Source organism: Hippocampus bargibanti, linkage group LG09 (genome assembly GCF_051943395.1).
Source record: "Hippocampus bargibanti isolate YZ-2025 linkage group LG09, ASM5194339v1, whole genome shotgun sequence".
Taxonomy (NCBI): Eukaryota; Metazoa; Chordata; class Actinopteri; order Syngnathiformes; family Syngnathidae; genus Hippocampus; species Hippocampus bargibanti.
Window position 1 is genome coordinate 9,379,766 of NC_142742.1, and position 27,735 is coordinate 9,407,500.

Consider the following 27,735-nt stretch of genomic DNA (forward strand, 5'->3'; position numbering starts at 1 on the left):
GTATTCTCTTTTTCTGTAAATAACCACTATACGATCACACGTTGTTAATTCTGTTTTGTTATCTACAATGTTTTGCATTTGAGAACAATCTCGAGGAGATTCAGGTTAATCACAAGACGAAACCCATGCGACTTCACCCATCCCTTCTGCCATACTGTGTTGCAGTGTTGCAGAAATAAAAAGAAATAAAAAGACACATCCACGCGTCTCGTCTTCATTAATACAGCAGCATCGTGGAGATGAAGACAGTCACTGTTGTGACACCCGTCACATATGCAACGGTCTCAGGCAATAGAAGAGGTTGAAAAACTTCTGTTGATTTGGATTAATGAAAAGCAGCTAGCAGGGGACAGTGTGTGAGGATATTATCGCAGAGAAAGCACGGCAACTTCACTCGGATATCATCAAGAGGCAATAACATCGACCATCACAAAGTTAAATAAAACGACTTTATTATATAGTACAGTTTATTTATTTAATTACAATAGCACATTTATTATACATAAAATAAGGTATATTTAGTGTAGTTTTAAGTTTTTTTTAGTAGAATTTTATGTTTTATGGGGACCTGGGAACGGATTATTCTCATTTTTAATGGTTTCATATGTGAAATAAATGTTTGGCAGATGAACTTTTCATCTTACACACACTTTCTGGGAAACAATTAAATTTGTAAGATGAGGTATCACTGTAGTTGTATTTAGCTGGAGCGTCAGTTGGTTAGCTGCCTCGCTACATGAACAAAAAGGAAATACAATCACAGGACAGCTTTTACGAAAAAAATCAAGTAGGACTGAGATGGTTACCTGAAAGACAGGGACCGAACTGAAGCTGCTACCCTCTCAAATATGGAGTGCCTCAGATTGTCTTCTTCGCCCTCTTCTTCCTCTTCCTCCGAACTCTCCTCTTTATTGAAGTCCTCCTCCTTTAGACCGAGTTATCGACACAAATACAAGCAAGTGAGTTTCATTTTTGATACTGTTGTAGGGTCTTGGCATAACCAAGATAACAGTGAAAGTCAATTCGTTACTTAGCTAGTAAGTTCCTCGTGTGACTCAGTTATTTCTCAGTTAGCAGAATGTTAAAACTTGATTCTCTTGCTGTAGGTATTTGTTTAAATTTTGTGCTCGATAACTAGCTTACTGGCATATTGGCTACCAATTGTTGGTATTAATTGACAAGTGCTTTACTGGTTTTGATTCCCAGAGCATTATTCAGTCATTTTATCTGGTGGTGGGCTAGTTAGCTAGCTAGTTAGTTATTCAGACATTAGTTAGTCAGTTAGTTAGCTATCTAGGTGATTACTTAGGTGGGCAGTTAATCTGTTAGTTGGTTAGCTAGTTGGTTATGTGATTAGTTAGTGAGTGCTTTTGTTGTATGGTTAATTAGTTAGTCAATTGCTCAGTTATGTTAGTAGTTAGCTACCTAGCTAGGTACCCAATGAGTTAGTTACTTAGTTAGTTAGGTAGGTAGGTAGGTAGGTAGGTAGGTAGGTAGGTAGGTAGGTAGGTAGGTAGGTAGGTAGGTAGGTAGGTGGTTACTGAAATTGTTAATGAGTTGGCGTTGTTTACAGGGGATAATCCAAAGTGATACAAAATTCCAACTATCCATTCAGGATTTGAACCGGACACGGCAGCGCATTTTTACTGCAGTGTCTAATTCAATTTGTACCAGAACCTAATGATTAGTGGATGAGTCCTTCAATGACCTGCACAGAGAAGGAGCACTGGCCTGGGCCTCTGCGACACAGCGAGCCTGACGACCTTTTTATGACCAAATTGACGCCGTGGGGATTCTCCCGTAACTTCTTCACGAGGTTAGCCCTGCTCCAGCCCACCTAAAGCAATAAAACACCCACACACACAAGCTCTTTGACACAGAGATTCTAACATAGTATACAGCCAAATTTGCCTATTTCTGGCCTCAACTTCACATTAAACAGGCAATGCTTTCCCAGTTAGCCTCTATGACAAATCTGATTTCAGCTAAAAAGGCAACACATTTTCGGGTACATCATCGCTACTACCTCCCCTTTATTTCTTCACTGTAGGCGGAAAATTGCGTTAACTCGGGAATTAGAATTTCATATCATTACATTTGTCCATATGTTTTGCCCATTTCTTAAAACACTTCACAGCAGTTAATTAATTTCTATACTTGTGAAGACTATTAAATAATTGCTCATCTTGCCTGCATTTGCCTTTCACATTTTTTTTCATCTCATTATAATTGTGACAGCGTCTTTATGACTCAACTTAAAAAAGTGTGAGATTTATCTGTGACCCCAGCTCATAGGATTTTTTTCAAGACTGAGGGCCAAATTCACAAAACAATTCTGCGACACTTACAGGTAAAAATAGAGCATACGCAAATGTTAAAATGCTTCAATAACGGATAGTGTCACAGTTCTGCCAGTGCTATTTGGGCATCCGTTAAATGGGTGTGCTCTTGTTTTTAGATTTTACCAATAGCAGCGGTTAACTCTTTGTATACTTCTAGGATATTTACAGTGCCTGTAACCTTAATAAGATTTGCGGTGCAACATATTTTCCTTTGATATTGTTATTATAGATGTTATTTCCAATGGGGGGGGGGGGACTCACAACAATCTGGTTGTTGACTTTGATCACTTCATCTCCAGCCAGGATCTTTGTGACTTCACTTGAGGGCTAAAGAATGATACAAATAAAGACAACCTAAGTGGCACAAGAGCTTAGTAAAGAAAAAAAGCATAGAGTGGTTCGGGGGTGAGGGGGCTCAAATTAATTACCCTGATATCTGATGTGTCACCCAAATGTAAAAAACTGTGGATCCCATTTTAGCTCTCAATAGAAAGAAGCTACTTATACGTAACTTCTCAGTGTTAATTCACCTTGTAAACCATGAAAAGTACTCAAACAGCTCCAAGCAGGTTTTTTAATGGAGAAATGTTAATAATAGAGAAGATAATGTGTTTTATAGTTGTTGGCCTTCAGCCACAAGAGTGATAAAGCTTTACTTGTAGCAGCTGATTATCACTACCCCCAACCCTCAATCCCTCCCCTGTTTTCTTAACACGCTCAATTATCTTTGGTTAGCACTAAAAACAAATGTGCCGATTGTCCATAATTTGGATTATTTTCCACCAACGATAACATGTAGCAGCCATTTTAAAAAAGACGCAAGCACAGTGCGAAGCGCACCATTGTGATGAAGAGTGGAATGCTGGAAAGTAGTTATGGAAAGCATATATTGCACATGCGTCTTTTATGATGATATCTTTTTATATTTAGACAACCAGCGTCAGGCATCGGAATCTCTGTGTTTAGCCTTTTTTCTGATAGAATGAATCACCTTTCGGCGGACTTATCCTTGCTTCAAAACAGATTTTTTTTAAAATGTATTTTTGCTCTTGTTTGGTTTTAAAAAGTTTGAGAATCTCACCTGGGTGAACCGCATGGTAGCACAATAACAATTGTTTGCAAGTTGGATTGTATTTTTTTTTTTGACGATCATGATGTTTTGGTAAATGTGGGAGCGGTATAGTCTGATTTTTGTAAATTTTCCTTGTTATAAAGTTAAACTACTTCTAAAGGCAAACTGAGTGGTAAAAATTCACGTTCTGCCAATAATTCATCTTTATTGTTATAAAATGTTTGTGGGAAAAAAAAGGACATTACGTTTTTTTTTAACTTTCAGCTGATTTTATTCAGCCAAAAATCTTAATTGGCCTAAAAAACACAACAAGAACAACAACAAAAAATGAATCAGGCTCGGTTAGACCCTTGTGAAAAGTTGAAATGGGTGGAATTGTAAGACCTTTAATAGTGTGGTCAAAGTTTCTGAAACAACAGTCTGACCTCTGCTGCAGTTCCAGTCACATAGTGGTTACTGGAGCCAATGGATGTTATCTCGATACCCTGGGAAGGACAAAGACAATGAGGGAGGAAAATAAAGAAACACACACGGGAGCATCACTCAGTCATCACTGTGTGAAATATCGACGCCTGTCTCCAGATGTATTGATGGCTCGCTCGGTAATTAGGAGCAAGCTAATCTCTCCCTCAAGACCTGATCGATACGTTTCACATGGATACACAGTTACACTCGTTGGCAAATTTCTCAGACCGTTTAGTGATTAAAAAAAAAGTTTTTTTATGTGCCATCAAAGAAAGTTCCTGTGCAAATGTTCTTGATTTGATTCATCATCATCAACAATTATTGCTGCAAGTTAAGTCACTTCCTGCAATTACCATATTTTCTGGTGTACAAGGCGCACCAGAGTATAAGATGCACCTTAAATGAATGGTGTATTTTCAAACTTTTTCCATATACAGTGGTACCTTGGTTCTCGAACGCCTCACTGTTCGAACAAAATATTCGAGGTATTCTTGCTTCGGCCTTCGAACATCAATCGGTGTTTGAACGCCAATACGACACGTGAGTGCGTACGCGAGGGTGGGGAGCTGAGCGGTGCACGGGTGTATCGCTGTGTTCGTGACCAACTGTTGTCGCTAGCGGACGTGCTGCGTTTTGCTCTAGCGTTTAATATAGGTGTACGAAGAGTTTTAGCCCCGAATCATGCCTCCAAAGAAAGTAAGTGCTGCTTAAAGTGACAAAAGAAAAGTAGTGCGTACAACTATTGCATTTAAGAAAGAAATAATCGCACAATATGAAGGAGGTGTGCGAGTGTCTGATCTGGCGAGGGAATACAGCATGGCGAAATCTACGATCAGTACGATATTAAAGAATAAGGCGGCTGTGAAATCTAGTGATGTGGCTATGGAAGTGAGAGCAGAACAGAAAAGAACATCCTGTAGCCGAATCATCCGTAGCTGTCACGTTCCGAGCGAGAGCGACGGCAGCTGACTCGTCGGAACGTAGTGGAATTTTTGGGATCCCATAGCAGACACGTACTACCCAAGCAGGATGTTTATTCACAAATCAAAGAAAACACAGCGAGTAAGAAGGCAGGGGGTGATCCGACCCGCTTACTACGGCAAAAAGCAAATGGCACACGAGGGTGCAAAATTACGCAATCCCGGAAGATGACATACATTTACGGGACGCAGGGAAAATAACTCGGACCGGATACACTCGCGCATCGAAGGAAGAGTCCAGGTACGGTGGTGAGTTGAGTCAATCATCCGGCATTGGCGAGGTGATCGCGAACCGTATAAATGCCCCATGTCCGTGATTAGAGAATGACCGCGGGTGGAGAAGCCCCCCCCCTCCCCCTCCCCCCGCTGTCAACTCGCAACTGACAGGAGCAAAGAGGTGGTTTTGGTGTTCGACGAAAAATCGCTTTTCGAACAGGTTCCTGGAACGAATTATGGTCGAGAACCGAGGTACGACTGTACTGTATAAAGCACACCTGACAATAAGGCGCACATTCAATGAATGAAACAAAGTTTTCCAAATGTAATAATAATAATAATAATAATAATAATAATAATAATAATAATAATAATAATAATAATAAGCGGTATGGAAAATGGATGGATGGATAATAATAATAATAATAATAATAATAATAATAATAATAATAATAATAATAATAATAATAATAATAATAATAATAATAATAATAATATCATTTCCCCACTGTGGGACGACTAAAGAAAGGTAGAAAAGGTAAGAATAAGACCGCTGGAATATATGCATTGAGGAAGAGCTGCTGTACGTAAACTTGGCATAAACGAATCGATGGTGAGATGCTGGAAACGGCAACGGGAAGAACAAGTGCTAGCGGGGAGTGTGACGACGTCTATATGACACCGCTTCATTCCGACACTGAGGACTTCGATGGCTTCAGTTCAAAGGAGGGAGATGAAGATGGCTTACCGTGATTTTTTTTTACCAGTATGTTCTTTTACAAGACCTGTTTTACCAAACCTGTTATGCTGTGTTGCTAGCGTGTTGTTACCATGTTGCTAACGTTTTACTGCTGCGTCACAGGCACCGTTTGGGAAGAAAGCTTTATTATTATTACAGTATATTATTAAAACTTTGAAAACTCTTTGTACTGTCTTTCTTTGTGAATATGTTTACATATTTTAATGTGAGCACATGCGGCTCATATTAAAATGTACCAAATCGGTTTTCCTCTAAAAATGTAGTGGGTGAGGCTTATAATCAGGTGCGCTCTGTCGTCCGGAAATTACGGTAAACCAATCTGTATGTATTGCATTGTATTTTGGACAGCTGCCCTCATTTAAACCTCATATAACTCCAGATCAATATAATTTAAGAATTAACTGTTTTTTTTCTGATGAAAGATGAGAGTCTAAGTTTTCTAACGCTTTATTGAATGTTTATGTCGTCCTAAAACTCAATATTCTGTAGGTCCTGGAATTTGAGTTACAATGACAAAAACCCTGCCACTGGACTGGCCTCATTTTTGCACGTCTGGCAGTGAATGAGCTAACAACAACAATGATAACGATAACAATAATAATAATAATAATTACCAGCTGTTCTCCCGGTGAAGCGGGCACCAGGTCGACACTCTCAAGTTGTGTCGTGTTGCTAAGCAGAGCTTGCGGACTGCAGCTGAGGATCTCGTCGCACACCACCACCAATTGACGACACTTTGACCCCGAAAAATTGGATACTTATTTAAAAAAATACATTTCAAAAATAGGGATGTGATAGCACAAGACTTGAAGTGACTTACCACAGAGATGATGTCCTTCTCTTTCTCGTAGACGCTTGTACGTTTCTGTTGGAAGGGGGGAAACGGCACGTGGTCAATATGTATGTCATTTAATACTGATGGCTATTATTGATTGGTCGTGCTATGCGGATATGGGACAAGCTCCCCCGGTTTCCTAAAAAGAGGGCATTTCCTGCCTCTGAATCACTTCCGATGGATATTACTGAAGCCGATGGGCAAATAGTGGACAATGCCTGTATCATATTGTATTGTACTTTATAAATGAAACAGTGATCACATACTCAAATAGAATTAGTGAAAATAAGAGTTATGCAATATAGTTTTAGCCACATTTTCCGCTGCTCATTGGAGTGTGTGCACCATGACCAAGTGGGGGCAGTATAAACACAGACAATGAGTGAGATGTCTCAACACCAATAAGCTCATCAGTATGGCACTAATAATCATCATTCATTCTGCACAAAGGATGCCTGGTGCCAAATGGTGTCGCAACATGTGTTGCTGAATCCAATGCTTAAAAGTAAATTTGACCCCTTGGGCCTTACCAAAGTCAACCTAAAAGAATGCCTGGTTTAAAACTCAAAACGAACAAACGGACTAGCTAACCAAAATAAACCAGTGCCTGCAAGTAATTGCTAGATTTACACAACAAAGGCGAGATAAGGCATAGCACCTTTTTAAAAAGAGCAGACAAGGCAACTCAATGTGTGCCACACAAGCAAGGACACAGTATCAAAAAATATTCACACAACGTTTTACAACCTTCAAAAGCCAACCAGCGAAAACAATAGTAGGTTACCAAATTATTAAAAGAATGTACACTGAGGGCATTTAAAAACACACCAAAATAGACAGCAAAAAGGTTAAATACAGAAATGAAAGTAGGCATCTGAAATAACGATGACTGTTCATGGGTGATTTAGTGTATAAGGTTATTTTTTTTTTAACACCCATTTATATTTCTGCTCTTTGGGAGTTCCAGTACAGGGTGAACAACGCTGCCACATAGCTGCTAATTGTTAGTTTGTATTTTCACTATTCTTTGCTATTCATTTGTGTCGAATACATGATTCAGTTACTTAAAGGACAACCAACGTCACTTTTCTGTTTCCTAACTGACATCAGAAAAACGTTTTATAGCATCTAAAATACCCAAAACACGCAGTACGATATTTTTAGTCAAATGCAAAACACCAATAAAAAGTGTGTAAAAAGTAAAAGTAAAAGTTTTAAAAGGTCCCGCCCCCATGTTCGTGGTGTCACGCCAAGACGTCTTGCCTTGCTCGAGAATCAAAACAATGGCTTCAGATTCGGAGAATATGCTTTCTTGTTACTCATCCAGTTATGAATATAATTCAAATAGTTCTGAAGAGGAAAGTATGCATGTTTGCCATCGATTAAATAATTTATTCCGTGCCATTTTAAGGCAACATTGGGGGGAAATGTATCACCGAAAAAGAGGCAGAAAATGGCGACCAAGCTCCGTGTGTTGAATTAATCAGCCCGTTTCCACAGGCTGATAAATTCCATACATGGAGCTTTGTCGCCCTCTTCTGACTCTTTTTGGTACAACATGACGTTTTCAGACCAAACAAGTACAGCAACATGCATTGACGTGATGGAAGGCTACAATGTATCCTTTTTTCGGTCAGGGGCGTTCCTTCAGTGACGTAGGGTGAGGACTCGTAACCAACTCAAAAACAAGACTTCCGGAATATTCAGCGCGAGTCTTAAAACGTAAAATATAGCTATATGCGGTGGAATCTTTGTAAAATACGCTCAGTAGAAGTCATTTGAAGCCATTTTACAAATTATGGACACAACTTGTCCGGAGACGTTGGTTGTCCTTTAAGAAAAACATTTACAGTCTAAAGTATACAGATGAATCCGCTCACTTTTGTGAACACCATATAATCACTTTTAGATGGACAACGAGATGGGTGCCGGGAGTGTCGACAGCGCGCAGACCACTCAATAGCTTGACTACCAAATGCAACAGGGAATTACGAAGCTCTTTCACGAGCCCCTAATGAAGTGTTGATTACATAAAAGCCTGTGAAGGTGGCTAATCTCTGTGAAATTGCAAATTGCAAGAGGCCACAGTGGCAGGATTTTGCCCCCAAACTAATTAAACAATGCTTCAAGCAGTGTGACAGCTGTTTTTTTTTGTCGACTACACCACACAATGCCCAATAATGTCAACACTTAGAGATAGTCATTACCTTTCTTCCCAGAATGAGGAGTAGCACCTTTTTCTTTGAACCCTTTCAACATTTCAGGTTACACGCCATTCATACCTGTCACTGGAAACTATGCTGATGTTTATTTTTTTGGGAACATTATATCACATATGTGACAGTCGCAAACGACTGTGGCCACAGGTGCATGACAAGATAATGTCACCACACTGACCATGTCGATTGAGAGCATATTACGCATAGATAATTGCTTTTTTCCTCATGATGACAAACTTTAACGTATGTCTAGATGTGAAACTAGTGAGGCAAAGATATTCCAATATTTCAATTTAGTATGTTATCACCGCCTTACTTGAAGCTGCGGTCAGAAAAAAAGTCCAAGATGGCAGCGGAATTAGCAGCTGCCAGAAAGTGCTCTAATGTTCTTTTTGTGTTTTCTTGTGTCACTTTATGTTGTTGTGCGTCATGTGGAATGGATGCGCATTGTTTTTCAGCATTTTTGGCCACGACATTCACCAAAGAGGACACTCTGCTGAGCGGTTGCGCCTTTTAGGCAGCACAAATATGCCAGCACTGTTTTTGATTGGAAGGAATGCAGATGCCATTTGATTGTCATCGCTGGACAGCTCTGGGACGATTGTGCTTTTGGCGACTATAATGGGGAGCATTTTCAAAGCCCTACTTTGTTCAGCGGAAAGGTTGGTGCTGTTGGACAGTCTGCGGCTGGATGAATGCAAGGCTCGAGGAGCGCGCGATAAGAAGAAATGAGCACCAGCGCAGAGCGCCGAAGTGGATGTGGAACTGTCGTGGCTTGGAATTGAAGCGGATTTACATGGGACAGACTCTTTTCATCAATGGATGCCACAGCTTCGTGTTTGCTTTTAACATCTAGCTAGTAGCAGATCTGCACATTTCACAATGACGTCTCTAATCCACTGGTGAAAAGGACACTTTGATCCTCTCTTCTTGCATCTGGAACTGCTTCATACAATAAAAAGAGGGTGCAGAAAGTGCTTCAGATTGAATGACTGTCTGTGACTTTTGTATTGTGTCACATTATTTGTTATTTAGTTTTTTGTTGTTGTTTTGACTTCAAGATGGCGCTATGAGAGTGGCTGTCTTTACAGCAGCTCCTGTGTTTTGTTTTTCGATTTCTTTCTTTCCTTTACTCTTACTTTCATCACTTTGCTGCTGTGAAATGTAAGTTTCTCCACTGCGAGACTAGTAGAGACGAATCCAATCTAAAAAAACTGTGAAAGGTCAATTTCAAAACAAAAATTGGCATCTTGAAAGGCTCATATTTATTTTATTAATCATTGTCCTATGTGTTGAAAGGACCAACAATGCAAGTGGATAAAAAGAGAAGGTATTGTGGTGTTTTGCGTTATGTGGCTCGGCGTGCGTGTGCATTTGTGTCTTTGGCCCAAAGCTGCTCTCTCCATGGTTGTCAAGGAAACAAAGACAAGGTGTACATTGTTTCTTGTTTTATCTTGAAAACACTGTCGTAAACTGCTGTTTTGTCTCCAGCTTCCAGTTTACATTCATCAAATATTTTCTATTTGCCAGCAGGTCAACAGCCGGCTATAAAAAGACTTGCTTCTACCAGCTCGTCGTTTTTCCACATCACTGCTTTACTTCACCCCTGTAAAGGTTACATCATTCCAATTTCAAACTTTGATTTTTTTTCTCCATATTGGCGTCAAAGAACTAAATCTGTGAAAAGAAGGATTTTTTTTTTTTTTGCTTTTGTTCCCGCGCTTCATGTACAGTTCAGAAATGTCAGACACTTAAAAGCCACTGTGGTTAATACAAATGAAAGGACATGAATTAATCTGTAAAAACGCTGCATTTAATATAAACTACTCAAGAAGGTAGTTTCCATGGAAATGACACAAGGCTAGCTTCCTTTTGACAAACATAAAGCCCCAAAAGCGAAATAATTTTCCATCACCACACCAAAAAAATAAACATTCTTAATTACTGTAGAGGTGGCCCGGTAGTCAAGTGCTTAGCACGCCGGCTTCACAGTGCAGAGGTCGCCGGTTCGCGGCCCGCTCCGGCATCCCTGTGTGGAGTTTGCATGTTCTCCCCGGGCCCGCGTGGGTTTTTTCCGGGTCCTCCAGTTTCCTCCCACATTCCAAAAAACATGCATGGCAGGCAGATTGAACACTCCAAAATGTCCCTAGTTGTGAGTATGAATGTGACTGTTGTGCGTCTTATTGGCTGTCAACCAATTCAGGGTGTCCTCTGCCTCGTGCCCGAAGACTGCTGGGATAGGCTCCACCTCCCCGCGAGCCTATTGAGGAATAAGCGGTACGGGATGGATGGATGGATGGATGGATGGATGGATGGATGGATGGATGGAATTACTGTAGAAGATTATCATCAAATGTCATAAGAGACTTTGACTCGGCGAGCATTTAAAACAGAGAGGTTTTTTTTGCTCGACAGAGTATGCTTCCATTCTGTAATCTGGTTCCCGGAGCATCTAAGCGTGAGCAAGAGCTATGCTAATGAACTCATTCACGTATTTATTCGGGAAATGAAAATATGACAAAGATGGCTATTCCCGAAATAGTTGGGGTTTTGTTTTTTCTTGCTTGGGTACCGATAAAACACTGGCCATATCTCTAGCAATGTTGGTCCCTTCTACAAGAGGGCAACATTCCCCTTTTTTCCCCTGTTTGCGTTTTTTTTCCAGCTTCAGCTGTTGTTAAAGCCCTCTATAAATCAATATGTATGTATTGCATTGTATTTTGGACAGCCGCCCTCCTTTCAAGCTCATATAACTCCAGACAGATATAATTTAGGGATTAACTCTTTTTTTCAGATGAAAGAAGAGGTCTAAGGTTTCTCACATTGCATTTAATGTTTATGTAGCCCTAAAACTCAATGTGTGTCCACATTTTTGATCATCATCTGGCAGTGAATGAGTTAAAAGGTCTTTCATGAAATTAAATAAAAATGAAAAAAATTAAATGTTTGACATATTTTACTGAGGTGTTTTTCTTCCCCTTTTTATCTGACCTTTCTTTTAAAAATCCAATGTGGCCCTTGAGCACAAATCTTTGCAAACCCGAGATAAAGTATAAACACCCTGATTTTTTTCCTTTTCCATAGAAACTTATTAATACCGACGACAGAAATAAAATAACAACAGGTGATGCAGCTCATCCACAGCAGGCTCGGCGAGTGCACCGACAACGTGCAACACACACCACCTGAGTTGCAATCGTGGTAGCCCTCGAACTAGTGGGAGGCCTAACGTCACACACACTTGACCAAACACGAAATAACAGTCCTTTCTTCACTGTCATGCATGCTAAGCAGCCCTCTCGAATCCTGTGCTACTGATGTGGAAAAAAATGGTTTGTTACTGATATTTAGAGATTTGTCTACTACATCTTGAAACTTTATCGTGGGAAAGGTTTCCTTACGTGATTATCACACTTTCCTGCTAACACTAATGAACTCCTGTGCACACACACAAACCAGTCTTGCGGGCTAAAAAAAATCACAACCCAAAGGGAAAACTGAAACTCGAAGCGCAAGAAAAGAGAACCACACAAAGCAATTACCCAGCACACGTGCATACAAAAGCATACATACACAAATTCAAAAAACAGGAAATGAGGGCACAATAGGCATCATTATCACATTACACAGGGTAAAGTGACTTATCAAATTCTCATCACACCAGTCAGTCACTTTTAGCGAACTTCCAATAAACGAGTGGAAAACATCCTCTGAATCAGCGCCATTTCTCTCCTCCACATCACTGCTCAATGAGATACTGTCACTGCACCTGCATGCCAACGCACTACTACTCCTATTTTTGACATCCTTGTTTGTTTTTGTTTTAATGTTTCACCTTATTATCAGCTGCATCATCCTTTTCACATCTGATACGGCCAGAAGGAATAGAAAAAAATCAGTGGTGTCAAATGCTTCCCGGATAACAATGACATTCAGGTTTTTTCAATTACCTGAACGTGTGCTACACTTCTGCTACTCTCTGTAAATATTTGTTCCCGGTGGGCAATTTAATTCTGAAATCACAGGTGAGCGAGAATAGACAAACAACTATTAACATTCACTATAAACTCACAACTATGAACCTTTTAGAGCCTTGATTTAGCCTGTGACGTGTGACAAGGTCATATAGGTTGATATAATTGTAATTTTGTCCCTCATTTTTGGATTTTTCCTCTTAAAGTGCAGCATTTCACAAAGTAAAATCAATTGAGCAAGCAAAATCCTACTGCGCGGAAATCGTATTGGACCCTCTGCACCCTGCCCATCACCTTTTCTAGCTACTCCCCTCAGGCAGGCTCTACCAATCCATGCGCATTTATTCCAGCAAACATTTAAACAGCTTCTTCCCCCAAGCCATTCACTCTCTAAACAGTGACCCAAATAGAACTGTATAGTGCCTTTTCTGAGTATCATACTAGTGCAGCGTGTTCTACCGGAGACAAATTCCTTGTGTGTTCTACATACTTGGCAATAAAGTAATTCTGATTCTGAATAATATAGTGTTTGCGTGTTCTTGTTATTTTTGAAAAACTACTACAAGGTAAATAGTTTAGATTCAAGATTTTGGGAAGGCTCTAGATCCATATTCCACTCGACTAAATCTACACTTGAAATGAAGAGGGATCAGATCCGATCGAAACATTCAAAAGCGAAAGGTCAGTGCTGTTGGACCGTCTGTGGCTGGATGGATGCATGGCTTGAGGAACCCGCGATAAGAAGAAAGGAGCGTCAGCGCAAAGCGCCGATGCGTATGTGGAGCTGTTGCGGCTTGGAATTGAAGCAGATTTATGTGGAACAGGAGATGTGAGACAATCTCTTTTCATCAATGGATGCTACAGCTGCGTGTTTATAATATTTAGCTTGTAGTTGACGTGCACATTCCACCATGATGTCCCTGATCCACTGGTGGAAAGACGCTTTGATCCCTCCTCTTTCATCTAGAACTGCTTCATGTCATTACAAAGAGGGTACAGCAAGTCCGGAAGAATGAATGTCTCTCTGTGTCTTTGTTTTGTCATAGTGTCTCTATGCTGTCATATTATTTGTTATTTAGTTTTTTTTTGTTATTTTGACTTCAAGACGGCGCCGCGAGAGTGGCTGCCTTTCCAGCAGCTCATGTATTTTGTTTTTCTACTTTCATTCCTTTCATCACTTTGCTGCTGTGAAATGTAAATTTCTCCATTGTGAGACTAATAAAGGCATATCCAATCCAATCCAAAACCAAAACAAGAGCTAACTCGTAAACTGACCATTAAAACAGACAAAAAACTACTGACATTGTCTTGCATGTATCTACAACATATAAACAAATACACTCATATTAGTAGCACCTTTGTTTTTGTTTTAACTTGCCTTGTGGCATAGGTCAAATGTCACAGTCAAAGTCAAAGTCAAAGTCAAGTCAAAGTCAGCTTTATTGTCAAATATGCTAATATGCAGACATACAGCACAGATGAAATTAATGTCCTCTCGGACCCAGCGTGTAAGGCACTTATAATGTGGCTAAAAAAAGACATACAATTGACAACAGACAATACATATAATTTCTGAATGTAAAGTGTGGTAGTGTTATATGTAAAGTGAAGTAGTGACGTATGTAAAGTGAGGTAGTGACGTATGTAAAGAGAGGTAGTGGCGTATGTAAAGTGTAAAGTATGTAAAATGCCATTTTGAGTATATCCCACGGGCCACTAAAAAGTGGACAGACGACAATAATCTTATCCCCGGGCCATAATTTGGACACCACTATTCTTTTAATTGAATGTTATGTTTTTAACTCATTCATTGCCAGATGATGAGCAAACATGTGTCCACTCCAGTGCTAGGGTTTTTGTCATTTTCACTCAAATTGCAGGACCCAAAGAATATTGAGTTTTCGGACTACATAAACATTCAATGCAGCGTAAGAAACCTTAGACTCTCTTCTTTTATCAGAAAAAGAGTTAATTCCTAAATTATTTGTGCCTGGAGTTATGTGAGCTTGAAATGGGGGTGGGGGTACAAAAGGTAAATGCTGCCCCCTCGTGGGAGGGAAAACATTGCCAGGGGTCTAACCAATGCTTTATCGGCACCCCCGCAAGAAAAGCCAAAACCCGAACAAATTCGGGAATGGCGTTCCACGTCATGTTTTTCAATTCCCAATAAATTCGGGAATGACAGTGAATGAGTTAATAGAATACAATCTGAAACTCACAATGAACGCAATAACCATGCCTCTATCAATATATCCATCAAGCAACACCAAAACGAGAAAAGTGATAATACATTAGTGCAGCCGCTCAGAACTAAGGAACTGATTTATTCCTAAAAAAAAAACAAACAAAAAAACATTTAAAATAATTATAAGCTACTGTACCTTTCCTATGATTTTGAACATTAACAATGAACATAAATACAGTAAAATAAAATGATATAAATAAATAATGTTTCAATTCAAATGTATTTCAAAAGGTGAAATAAAATTTGGACATGTTTTAAAACGACTGTTTTTAAAACATTTTTAAATGCATAATACTGTACCGTATTTTCCAGCGTATAAGGCGCACCCACAAATGAATGGTGCATTTTCAAATATATATAAGGCGCACTGGAGTCTAAGGCACACCTTCAATGAATGACAAAGTTTTCCAAATATAATATATAAATATATCAAAGTTTTCCAAATATAAGGCGCACCACATTATAAGGCACTACAGTAGAGCCTGGGATTACTCACTACTTCTTCTACAGGGGGAAATAAAACAAGTCCATGGTTGCTGACAGGAGTTGCGAGACTTGTTGAAGCTCAATATTACTTCACAGATAAGGCACACGTACGTATAAGACGCAGGGTCATCTTTTGGGTGCGCCTTATACACCGGAAAATACGGTACTTAAAAGTTAAATGACTGCTAAACACTACTTAACAGATCAATTTTACTGATTTAAAAAATATGTTTAAGAGACTGCAATATTTAATTGAATGATTTATTTTTTGATTTTAAATACCTCGACAAGAATATAATTTAAAGAGGAAGTAACAGTACCTACTGTTCCGCTCTCAAATCCAGATCAGGGCCTACATTTAAATGCCCTTCAAATCAGACGCTGATCATTCTTCAAGGCGTCGCTGCATACTTTCACTTATATATTTGTTCAGGCCCAAACGTACTAAGTTAAATCGTCTCGCCTTTCTGCTGCTGAGTTACTATAATACATTCCCTGCGGAGTAAAAAGTCAGTCAGCAGTCACTGTGTAATCCCTCCTTCAAGTCCTCCTCCTCCTTCTCTGCCTTTCACTATACATCTAGAAAGAGTCACTGGCTCGCTCCCTCCACCAGAAGGTGGACAACACATCCAAGCTCATCCCTTCTACTTAGCGTTTGACATTCATCCTTTAAGGACCTCGCTCTCTAATTTCTCCCCCACATCCTGAAAAACAAGCCCCTCACGCAAGTCACATGTCCACAATCCAGCCTTCCTCCTCCTCCTTTCGTCTTCAAGGAACAAACGCCTTCAGATATTCCAGGAATGTAGCGATAACGCATGTGAGGCAGGTTGAATGAGAGGAGCTTGTGCTCCTGTTCGGTTTCAGCCAGTCGTAGTTCCTCTTTATGGAGATGCAAAAAAAACATGTCTTCCTCTTTAATTGTATTTTTTTAAAAGCATGTTTTTCCATCGTGCATACAAGATGGGGAAAGTAATGATTAACTGATAAATAGAACAAATAGGAGTGGAATTGTCCCTTCTCCCCCATTTGTGGGGTATATGGTAGCACTGCTTAAACGCCCCTGGAAATGTTATAATTCTAATTATAAATGAACCACAAACTATAATCTTAAAATAGTTTAATATAATTTCAAAACTGAGCAAAATAAAATATCTACGGGTACTGTTACTTCCACGAACAACCCAGACGAAAATAAAATGCCCAACACAGAACACTTCACCATACTTGCATGAGACCGATTGCTCTTTAGAGCTTTTGCATCATTGTGTGGCATCTTCGAGCATTTATGCAAGACCACAAAAAGCTGCAATTGGTGAATTCTTCAACTAACTGCCCCACTGGAAAAAAATCACATTTTTCAAATCCTAAATAGTCAATCCCAAATAGAAAGGCCTGAAGTCAGCTAGGGTCACTCAGCAAACCCAGACACAAATGTAGACAAGGTGTACCAGTCGAAATTGAATGGAGGAAAGAAAAAAAAAGACCAACCTTTTGTACAATCATTCCAACTTCTTTGCACTGGCTCAATATTTTCTTGCTAGTTGTGCGGGCGCTCACCTTGGAGAGCTGATACCTGCCAAGGCACAATGAAATTGTACTCGATCATAATAGTGCAACTGCATTGAAACACAGCACCCATGTTGTTTAGATTTCAAAATAATAGCAAGTAAAAAAGAGAAGCTAAGGTGAGTTGTGTCCCCCCCACACTTGACACGGCAATCAGCCAGCTACTCTCTTCCAACCATTTCATGTGTATCATTGCTCACTGAGTTAAGTATTTGACTTTTGAGGCATAAAATATTCCGAAAAATTAAGGTAAACCCAAATGCATCGCATTAACTTCATTGACTCCATTGTAGATGGCTCTTTTACAAAGTGCTTTAAAGTCTGGACATGACGTCAAAAACACATTTTCCCAAAAAAATAAACAAATAAAATGCAATTTCAAAATATGACATATTTTGCGATGCATAAAGAGATGCACTTGACAAGATTAATTCACCCATGGTGCAGTACCACCATATATAACTGTGAGTTGCCTATGTGCCAAGATTTAGGCGGGTGAATAAAATAACATTGCATACCTGTCAACCTTGGCTAACAGCTGACCTTCTAAATGATTACCGTATTTTCCGGTGTATAAGGCGCAGCTAAAAGCCTTGATTTTCTTCAAAATATGACCCTGCGCCTCATACACAGGTGGGCCGTATATGTGAAGTAATATTGAGCTACAACAGGTCTCGCAACTACTGTCAGCAGCCGACGACTCCATTTCCCCCACGTAGAAGTCGTGCTTAACCCCAGCCTCTACTTTAGCGCCTTATAATGTGGTGTGCCTTATATTTGGAAAACTTTCATATATTTGGGAAACTTTTGTCATTCGTTGAAGGTGCGCTTTATTCTCTGGTGCGCCTTATAAGTGGAAAAAGTTTAAAATACACCATTCATTGGGGGTGCGCCTAATACTCCGGTGCGACTTATACACTGGAAAATATGGTACAATTCCCATATAAAAGTTGTAGTACGCCATATATTATTTGAAATGATAAAAAAACGCTAACACAGCAGAAATGCAGACAGCCTATGGCACATGTGCACGTTATGCTTGTATCAATCCAACCGTACACAGCGATAAAAATAAAAAAAATACGATTGAAGATTAGTTTTGCTGGTTTGCCTTGACAATAGTAGCGAAGGCGGCAGCATTGTGGTTGGTTAACATCAGGTGAGACAAACTGGATTTGAGCCAAAATGGTCTTTGTAAGATCGGTTCATGATTTTTTCCCTAAATGAAAGTTGTAGTACGCCGTACATTATTTGAAATTATTTTTTAAAAATTATAAAATATGGCGAAAACATATAAGTTGACAGGTATGATGTCATTATGTCTTCAGAATCAGAATCAGAATACCTTTATTCGTCCCGCAATGGGGAAATTTGCAGTCCACAGCAGCAATTGAAGAGGGATGGGGCAAATGGCATGTTAAATAATGCTCTTTTATGATACAATGCCACTATTTACAGACTCAGGTAAAAATAGCATTTGGCGTAATGTGTATGTAACCATTAGGTAACTTTCCTCTTCACTGACCTGTTCAGTATGGAGAAGAGTCTTTTGGCAGAGGCAATGAGCTCCAACACTGCGTGCAACACACTGGTGGACAGCTTGGTGGCGCTCTGCCCGTCGTAGGTGTTGTGGCGCCAGCGACTCTGGATGCCCATTTGCAAGTTGTGGGCAACGAATCGTAGCTTTTCCGTCAGGCCTTGCAGATTTTCCCCGCAGTCTTCAAATGACTGAGAGAGACACATTTAGAAGATAAATGAAAACCTTACACAAAGCTTGAATGTAATTTAAGGGATAAATATGCTCAGGATTACAACTTGTTTAGCTAGGTCAGCATCAGTTAATGGGGGAGGACATTTTTAGAGACTTTCACATCTCGTGCTGTACAGGAGACAAAAGCACATACAACACCTTATGTGTGATTTGACTGAGTAGGAACAACTGTGAAAACACAGAAAATCTTCAGTGATGACTTTAAGTCTTATTCTTGGTGGCCATCATTTAAATGCGTGAAGTGTTGGAAATCGAGCAAAAATGATCATAGAGGGACTAGCTAACAAATGGCTGTTCCGATTAATGGGACATGCGATATTTTATCACGGTTTAAATCTGAGTGGTTGTGAGCTGAATGAATTTAGCAAAAGAGTGAAACTAGATTTTGATTCACAATTCCCTTTTTTTCTTCTCGAATCAAGATCTGAGTGAATATTGACGATTTACATGTAACATTTACAAATCCGTCCATCCATTAACTTTTTAAATCCATTTATCCACACAAGGGTTGCCGTGAGTGTGGGTTGTGGGGCTTATACCTAACCCAGCTGTCTTAGGACAGTAGGCGGGGGACACCCTGAACCGGTTGCCCGCCAGTCATAGGGCACTCATTGACGAACAACCATCCGTGCTCTCAATCACACAAAGGAACAATTTATAGTGTTCCATTAACCTGCCATGCATGTTTTTGGAATGTGCGAAGAAAGCAGAGTACCCGGAGAAAACCCATGCAGGAATGAGGAGACCATGCAAACGGCACACAGGAACGCTGGAATCTGCATTGTGAGGTCGACACGCAAACAACTGGGCCACTGGATCGCCCCAAATTCAAAAAATATGATAAATGACATCACAACATCAAAATATTAGAAGCTATTACTATAATACGGCCACTTAACCTATTTACGCCGAGCGTGTTCATATGAATACGGATAAATTCATTTTCAAATTTGTTGTCTGTTGCCAAATTAATTATTGTTAACTCATTCACTGCCCTTCACAAATGTACTTGGGACTTAAAAATATGACATAGTACGCCATTCCCGAATTTGTTCGAGTTTTATTTTTTCTTGTTTGGGTGCGAATAAAGCGCTGGACATGGCCTCTGGCAATGTTTTTTTCCCTGCCAAAAGGGTGTAGCATTTCCCTTTTTCCATGGTAGCGCTTTGTTACAGCTTTAGCTGTTGCTAAAGCGCTGTATGAACCAATATGTATGGAGAGTATTGGATTGGATTGGATTTGCCTTTATCAGTCTCACAGTGGAGAAATTACATTTCACAGCAGCAAAGTTACAAAAGGAATGCATTGCATTGTATTTTGGACAGCCACCCTCATTTCAAGCTCATATAACTCCAGACCAATATAATTTAATTAACTCTTATTTTCTGATTAAATAAGAGTCTAAGGTTTCTTACGCTGCATTGAATGTTTGTGTAGTCCTAAAACTCAATATTCTGTGCGTCCTGGAATTTGAGTGACAATAACAAAAACCCTGGCACAGGAGTGAACATATTTTTGCACGTCTGGCAGTTAATGTGTTAATTGTATATAATTATATTATGATTAATTATATACGTTTTGAACCTATTTGATAATTTGTTTTGAATTTTATTTTATGAATTTATCTGTGTTCATATGAACACGCTCGGCGTAAATGTGACTATGTGATCAAGATTTTCGTAACTAGTTCAAAAAAAATCAAAAACAACTGCTTGTTATTACATTGCAATAATAAATGCCTTTCAAATGTCATACACATTTAATTTAATCAAATGCAATTACAAGAAAGCATAGGCAGGTTGCATTCAGGACGCTCTCATCATGGGTCAAGCGGTTTGTTCCAGGCTTTGTTGTTACATATCAACCAGTGGCACTAATCCACAGTCACAAAGTGGCCATTAATTTTTCATGGATTTATCCTTATTGTAATGACGTAAAGGCGCACTTCAAAGTGTCCGTATGATGCTTATTTTCGTGGATGAGCGTGGTCACAAGCCAAACAGGCGGTTGCATGCCACTTTGTCATGTAAATGGGAACCGTATAACCAACCGGGTGACTTATGAAACGGTTGCAAGCAGTCGTCTGTTCTTAAAGATTTACATAAGTGTTCACATGCATAGAAAGGGAGTTGGCATGAAGGCTCCTGTCTACGATTTGGCAGCAGGTTTAAGCTGCTTGAGCCACCAAGTGCGGCGGTCACTGGCTATCACTGCACTGTCTTGCCCAATTAGCCGACAAACACACTGCCACTTAACACACTGCATAAGTCTTATCAATAAAACTACCTCACAAGTGGTTCAGCAGAGGTAAGTGGACATTGGAGTACGAAAGCAGTGGTCCCATAAATTGGCAATTTACACTCCGAGGACAATACGGGGAAGCACAGCCTTTTTACATCCTTGAATAGAAAATAAGGAAAAGTACAGCACTGCCTTTGAGCGATGTGGACAAGTTATTGGAGATACAAGCAATTGCTCAGTGATTTCTTTGCCATATGACCCATGAATGGTGGCAGTGAACTCCAAAATAGTTTTACAGCAACCAGCAGTTTGGCAGTCTTTTAAACAATACTGTGACGGTACCATTCAAAATTGAAGTTTATTGTCAAACTAAACATAAAACAAAGAGAATTTCGGATTGTGTGTGTGAAACAACCACAATACATCCGATTATATACGTTGTCATGATTTGATGGAATAATCAACAAGATAAACAGTTTTGAAATGATTTCGTGATGACAGCCCCACCTACATGGATGTAGCCAAGAGATGACATTTTTTTGGACCGCAAACTGAAAATACTGCAACTGTTGATTACTTCAGCAGGTAATCAAAGCTCAATTCACTGCATGAATAACTTGATTGATTATCACATCCATGGCTTTTGATTCTTTTAATGAGTCTTAGATCTCTTTTGAAGGCATCACAACATCGCGTGGTGCGCAAGGCCAATTAATACTTGATGCATCTGTGTGTCTGCAGGGTATGTGTTGCTCCCTGTTACGTAAATGTCATCATCCACCACAGTGTGCAAGATCCATGTAGATTGATCTGTACAATCGGATGCGAGCAGTCCAAATTTTGTGACCACGGAGACCGATTGCATTCTGAGTTTAACGTTTAACCCAATCCTAACTACCTAACCCTAACTCGAGCTCCTAAGCACAACACCCTAAATCAAACCACAAACCTAACGATCTCCTTTTTGCAACAAAATGTTTTGTTAATCCAACAGGAGACTGTAAACAGTTGTTCAAGACATAATGTCAGCATTCTAGTCTGAACACATGACATGTGCAATACCCTCAAGACACCCCTAAACTTGATCACCGTGGTCACACACTGCACACAGACGACACATGACTCTGATTCTCGCCTCACCAAGGAACACAGTTTCTCCACGGCTTCAAATATCAGCTCCTGGTGGCCAATCTTGGACACTCCCAGCCTTTCCAGGTCCTCAGAAGTTAATTGCAGCAGATCCAGGCCGGAGAGATGCCACTCTGACAAGGCATACCGATGCAAGGGTGCGTCCAGACCTGGCAATCGGACACGAGAGATGGGAAGAGTCAGACTTCTCATACTGAAAGCCCATATTTCGAGAGGAAAAACAATACAAAAAACAGGCCGAGACATGCAGCGGGAACCTGGATGCTGACAAATGATCTGAAGCTTTGTGCTGGCAAACCGCGATGACAATACAGTACATCTTTATTTGTGTACCGCTTTCACAACAGCAGCAGTTTTAACATCAATCTAGTCAGGGTGTGTAATCAATTGCTTATGCCACCACCTAGCAAAATAGCAGATTACTGTTCTCGTGGTCATTACATATTGCTGCTATAAATAGATGATCAAAGCTGATTAATTTCACAGCAAAGAAATAATATATATTGTAACAATTTCCTGGGGCACTTCTGTGATCGCATTGTGACCTGTCATACACGCTCGTAAACATTAAAGGGGATTCAATGTTAGTCATTAATCAAACATACATGTTACTTTAAAAAATGTAGACAGTTTGGAATTATCAATGAACCAAACATTCCATACATGAGGAAGCAGAGAACTCACAAAAAGGCCTGAGCTCAGTCACAACATAATCGAAACCAACTGCTGAAGTTTTAAAGAGAAAAATGCATATGTTTTTACATTCAATTGTCTCTAAAAAGTTTAACAGTAGGTCCAGGGATCCACTGCACGATGCTGTGATATATATTGGAGTTCCATCCACTTTGCTGTTGTGCATGGGTTGATTTTGCAGGCTACTATCATCTAACAGTTTTTTTTTATTGATGGGGGTCACGGGCACTCATAAAATGAAAAAAGGACCAAAGCACATGGAAGAAAGTGAAAGTGAGTATTAATGAAAGCGAGTATTTCGGATGACAGCAACAGATACGGCGAAACAAAATATTGCCTTTTTTTTTTTTTTTTTTTCAGAAAATTGAAACTGATCATAAACACCACAGGTGTCAAAGTCAAGGCCCAAATCCAGCCCGCCACATCATTTTTTTGGCCCGCAAAAGCAAATCAAACTTGTGAAATTCCATGATGCTTGCTAAAATCCTAACCAAAATTTCATATTTTTGGATGTAAACCACAATAACAGTCATTATTCTTGACTTCAGATTTAAAAACTAGTTATTCATTAATTTGTTCTGCGCTTTATATGTAATATGAAGAGGGGATTAAACATTCTAATGGCTTCCCCAAATTCATAACGGCTCTTGAGAAGAAACCATAACTACAATGTGGCCTGCGGCAAAAAAATTACTTTGACACCCCTGATAAACACTAATAGCTCCTGTGTCTAAAAATATATTCTAGTGCCATGCTGAAAATCCGAGACTCTAACATTTATTTTATGTTAAATCTCAAGAAACATGAAGTTACCAAAACAGCTATGCATATTTGTTAGTAGTAAGTCTAGTTTGTACTTGAGTAGTCTCAAGTACTTGACCACCTGGTAAGTTTTTTACCGAATGTTTTGAATGAGTACTTTTACAAGTTTAAGCATTCCTACCTAACTTTGAGTATTTTTTGCCATCTTTGGTTCGACTTAGTCAATTTAAAGAAAAGTCTGATCGAAAAAGCATGTCACAACACCTTGCTGACTAGAGCACAGTGTTGACATGATCTGAGCGAAGACTGTTATGGCTCCTCTGGGCCACTTCCTCATTCCACCTCCACCTTCACTTCCCAAAGGATTTACGCGTGTGTTTTGTAATCACCGTGTTTCTATTTGTGACTCCAAAATAGTTAACAACGAACTAAAAAAGCAGGTATGGTTGACAGTGGTGAGAATCGGGCTCACCTTGGAGCCATTGGCACACCGTCTCCTTGCTCCATGCCGTAATCGGCTCCATGATCGGCGTGCTGCTCCACTCGCTCGGTCAGCTCCCCGCCGCTTTGGCTGACGTTTGGCTGTTGCCGCTGTTACCGGAGGAAGACGGAAAAGTGGCACTCGAGCCGGACGAGGACGAGCACTCCTTCTCTCAGGTACAGGTGGGTGGGAGTCGGCAACAAAGCCCCTTAGTTCCCCTCTCGTTGTTAGGAAGCGGTGGTGTCCCTCCCCTCTTTTCCCTCCTACTCTTACCTGTGGGAAGTCTTGCATAAAGAAACTATAATGAAGCAACACTTGAGTCTGGATTGAAGTTTTTGAAAAGAAACGACTATTGGTCGAAGTAGAATATGGCTTGGATAAAAATCGGAAAAAAAGAAAAAAAAACTGTCCAACTAGTTGTACCTTTAACTATTAAGCTTAAACGTATTTGATATGAAATCAACAAAAGCATTTTAAATTAGGCCTTTTTCATTTGGATTTTGTTTTCCCTATTTTGTTTGTTTTTTTAATGAACAGACACATTGTAATATTACAAAATAAACTTTAGTAGTTAAGGATTCCTCAAATAACCCTGATTACGGCTTCACAATACAATAGTACAGTAACAATAACTGAAGATATTATTGTAATATGGCTACTATTTTCTCAAACGTTTGTGTCCTGTTTTAATTTAATGTTACTCTTCAAAAACTGCAAATTCATCAGGTTCATATTGTGACTTTATTTTTACATCGTAGGGCGGCCCGGTAGTCGAGTGGTTAGCACACCGGCTTCACAGTGCAGAGGTCGCCGGTTTGCGTCCCGGTCTGGCCTCCCTGTGTGGAGTTTGCATGTTCTCCCCTGACCCGCGTGGGTTTTCTCTGGGTCCTCCGGTTTCCTCCCACACTCCAAAAACATGCATGGCAGGCAGATTGACCACTCCAAATTGTCCCTAGGTGTGAGCGTGAGAGTGACTGTTGTATGTCTTTGTGAGCCCTGCGATTGGCTGGCAACCAATTCAGGGTGTCCCCCGCCTCGTGCCCGAAGACAGCTGAGATAGGCTCCAGCAACCCCGCGACCCTGATGAGGAATAAGCGGTACGGAAAATGAGATGAGATTTTTACATCGTGATATGACAACTTTATTCTGACAGCATTGCAGGTAGTTTTTTTCTCATAACCTAAAATGGGAAGTGAAGACACAAATTCAGTTTCAATAAGGACTCATATCATAGCGCACTATAGTCTTAACATGGAAGTATGAGAATACCGTCTTTGTGGGAAAAAAATTAAGCAGCAAAATCAGACAGCTTTGATCCATCTCACATATTAACTCATTCACTGCCAGACGTGCAAAAATGTCTCCACTCCAGTGCCACGGTTTTTGTCATTGTCACTTGAATTCCAGGACCCACAGAATATTGGGTTTTAGGACTACATCAACATTCAATACAGCGTTAGAAACCTTAGACTCTCATCTTTCATCAAAAAACAGTTAATTCCTAAATTATATTGATCTGGAGTTATATGAACTTGAAATGAGAGTGGCTGTGCAAAAGACAATGCAATACATATACACTATACTGTATTGCTTTATGCAGCGCTTTAACAGCTGAAGCTGGAACAAAGTGCTAACATGGAAAAAAGGGAAATGCTGCCCCCTTGTGGAGAATAAAAAACATTGCCAGAGTCCATGTCCAGCACTTTATCGGCACCCAAGCAAGAAAAAACAAAATCCGAACAAATTCGGGAATGGCGCTCTACGTCATATTTCCAATTCCCGAATAAAATCGCGAATGCCAGTGAATGAGTTAACGTGTATATGTGGACTATCAATGGGTCACTCGTGGGGCAGCCATCTTGTGTTGCCTGTTATTAACATTTTTTTCACTGAAAACACTATTAAAAACACTCATATCCTTGTGTGTGTGTGTGTGTGTGTGTGTGTGTAGGTGGGTTCACTTCGTGGAGTAATGATACTCTCGAAGAACAAACTTCCTTGTTGGCATTTATTATTTAGAGTTTATTTTCTCTGTACAGTATTGTGAACTGTGACTGACAGGTCAGATTTACATTTAATGGCAAGTCTTGTTTTGATGAGATTTTTTTTCATTTCATTGTTACTCTTTCAACATGATGGAGACAAATCCTTGAGTAGTATTCAAAGATATTACAGAAAATTTAAAGTCACATTCTTACTGATGAAATGTGCATATAGTGTAAATTAACTTTCTTTGTCTGCTTAGAGTATTCCAGTGTTTGTGCTCCATCACTTGTATTGTACACGTAATTGTTCCATAGTTGAGCAAACGTACAATTATCAAATCACATAACAACATGATTACGCAGTCAAATAGTGCCTCTTGTAATTCACTCAGAGTATGTGACACTTTTGTTTTTCATGACCAGTCACAAGATTTCTAATCCCAATCCTCTTTCCTGTTGTTGTTTAATTGTTCCTTTAATCTAGCTCAGTACTGTATTTGGAAATTAAAACTACTGCATATGGATTTAATATTGTGGTTGATTGCAGATGAGAAATGGAATGCAGTTTTTATTAACCCAGCTCTATTTTACCAAATTATATTTGTTTTAGGGGGGAAATGAACAATACACTAACAAAATATTTTGTCATTTCGAAGTTGAAGTTTGACGGTTGACTGCAGTGCATTTTGGAAAAGATTGTGTGTTAACTGTAAGATCGTAACTGGCAAAAAAATAACTGGGGAAGTCACTCCACGGACGATGGTGATGATTTACTACCATCAAAGCTCGAGTACAGACACGATAAAGGCGAGTTGAGAACTAGTCCTTTCTTGTTTTACGTTATCTATTGTGTAACACCTCCGCCACCAATCCACAGAAGGGCAGCAACGAAATAAACTTTTAAAGTCAGAGATGCTCTGGGTTTTTTGGCACCCCCTGCTGTCTAATCATTTAATCGATCTAACACCGTCGACTTCATTGTTTGGATGATGCATGGAAGCAAGTCTCCTCTTCTTCCTTTCCCTTCAGCTTTTCCCTTCAAGGGGCCGCCACAGGAAATAAGTGTCCTCCAGCTTTAGAGGTTTGATCCGTTCGTAATTATGAACACTAGACAGTTAGATTATTCTTTTTGGTTTTTGGTCACTGCAGTTTGACGATGGACAACTTGAACCAGGGCCACCATGAGACTCTCCATCCTTGCCCAAATCAGCATTATTTGAGTTTTTTTCAGGTTTATTTACTCCCCCCCCCAAAAAAAAACCTGTAGTTTTTGTCTGGCTATTTTGATGCATAATGGATTTTTTTTAACTTTACTGAGTCAGTAGATTAATTCTGCCGAGCCTGAAATATCAGAACTACAAATGCAAGTTCCAACGTGTTGCTGAACACACCCATTACCGTGCCGACCAAACTATTTTACTGGAACATGACAAGCTTTTTTTCAGAGGAAAAAAGTCTGATCATAATATTCCTCATTAGTACTACCACGG

At 39.7% G+C, this 27,735-nt stretch overlaps 2 protein-coding genes across 2 annotated transcripts in view; one reads left to right on the forward strand and one right to left on the reverse strand.

The window, feature by feature from the left end:
* cnksr1 (connector enhancer of kinase suppressor of Ras 1) overlaps positions 1-24,390 on the reverse strand; it is a 38,907-nt gene extending 14,517 nt beyond the window's left edge. Inside the window, exons 1-10 of the mRNA XM_089003632.1 lie at positions 24,252-24,390; positions 22,316-22,473; positions 18,689-18,891; positions 17,086-17,170; positions 6,656-6,700; positions 6,450-6,569; positions 3,840-3,899; positions 2,604-2,669; positions 1,709-1,837; positions 807-925 (exon numbers count right to left, since the gene is read on the reverse strand). Coding sequence (XP_088859758.1) covers positions 807-925; positions 1,709-1,837; positions 2,604-2,669; positions 3,840-3,899; positions 6,450-6,569; positions 6,656-6,700; positions 17,086-17,170; positions 18,689-18,891; positions 22,316-22,473; positions 24,252-24,303 — 1,037 coding nt within the window. The 5' untranslated portion in view covers positions 24,304-24,390. The remainder of the gene's footprint in view (positions 1-806; positions 926-1,708; positions 1,838-2,603; positions 2,670-3,839; positions 3,900-6,449; positions 6,570-6,655; positions 6,701-17,085; positions 17,171-18,688; positions 18,892-22,315; positions 22,474-24,251) is intronic.
* rps6ka1 (ribosomal protein S6 kinase a, polypeptide 1) overlaps positions 24,302-27,735 on the forward strand; it is a 56,650-nt gene continuing 53,216 nt past the window's right edge. Inside the window, exon 1 of the mRNA XM_089003633.1 lies at positions 24,302-24,436. Within this exon, the coding sequence (XP_088859759.1) occupies positions 24,302-24,436 (135 nt within the window). The remainder of the gene's footprint in view (positions 24,437-27,735) is intronic.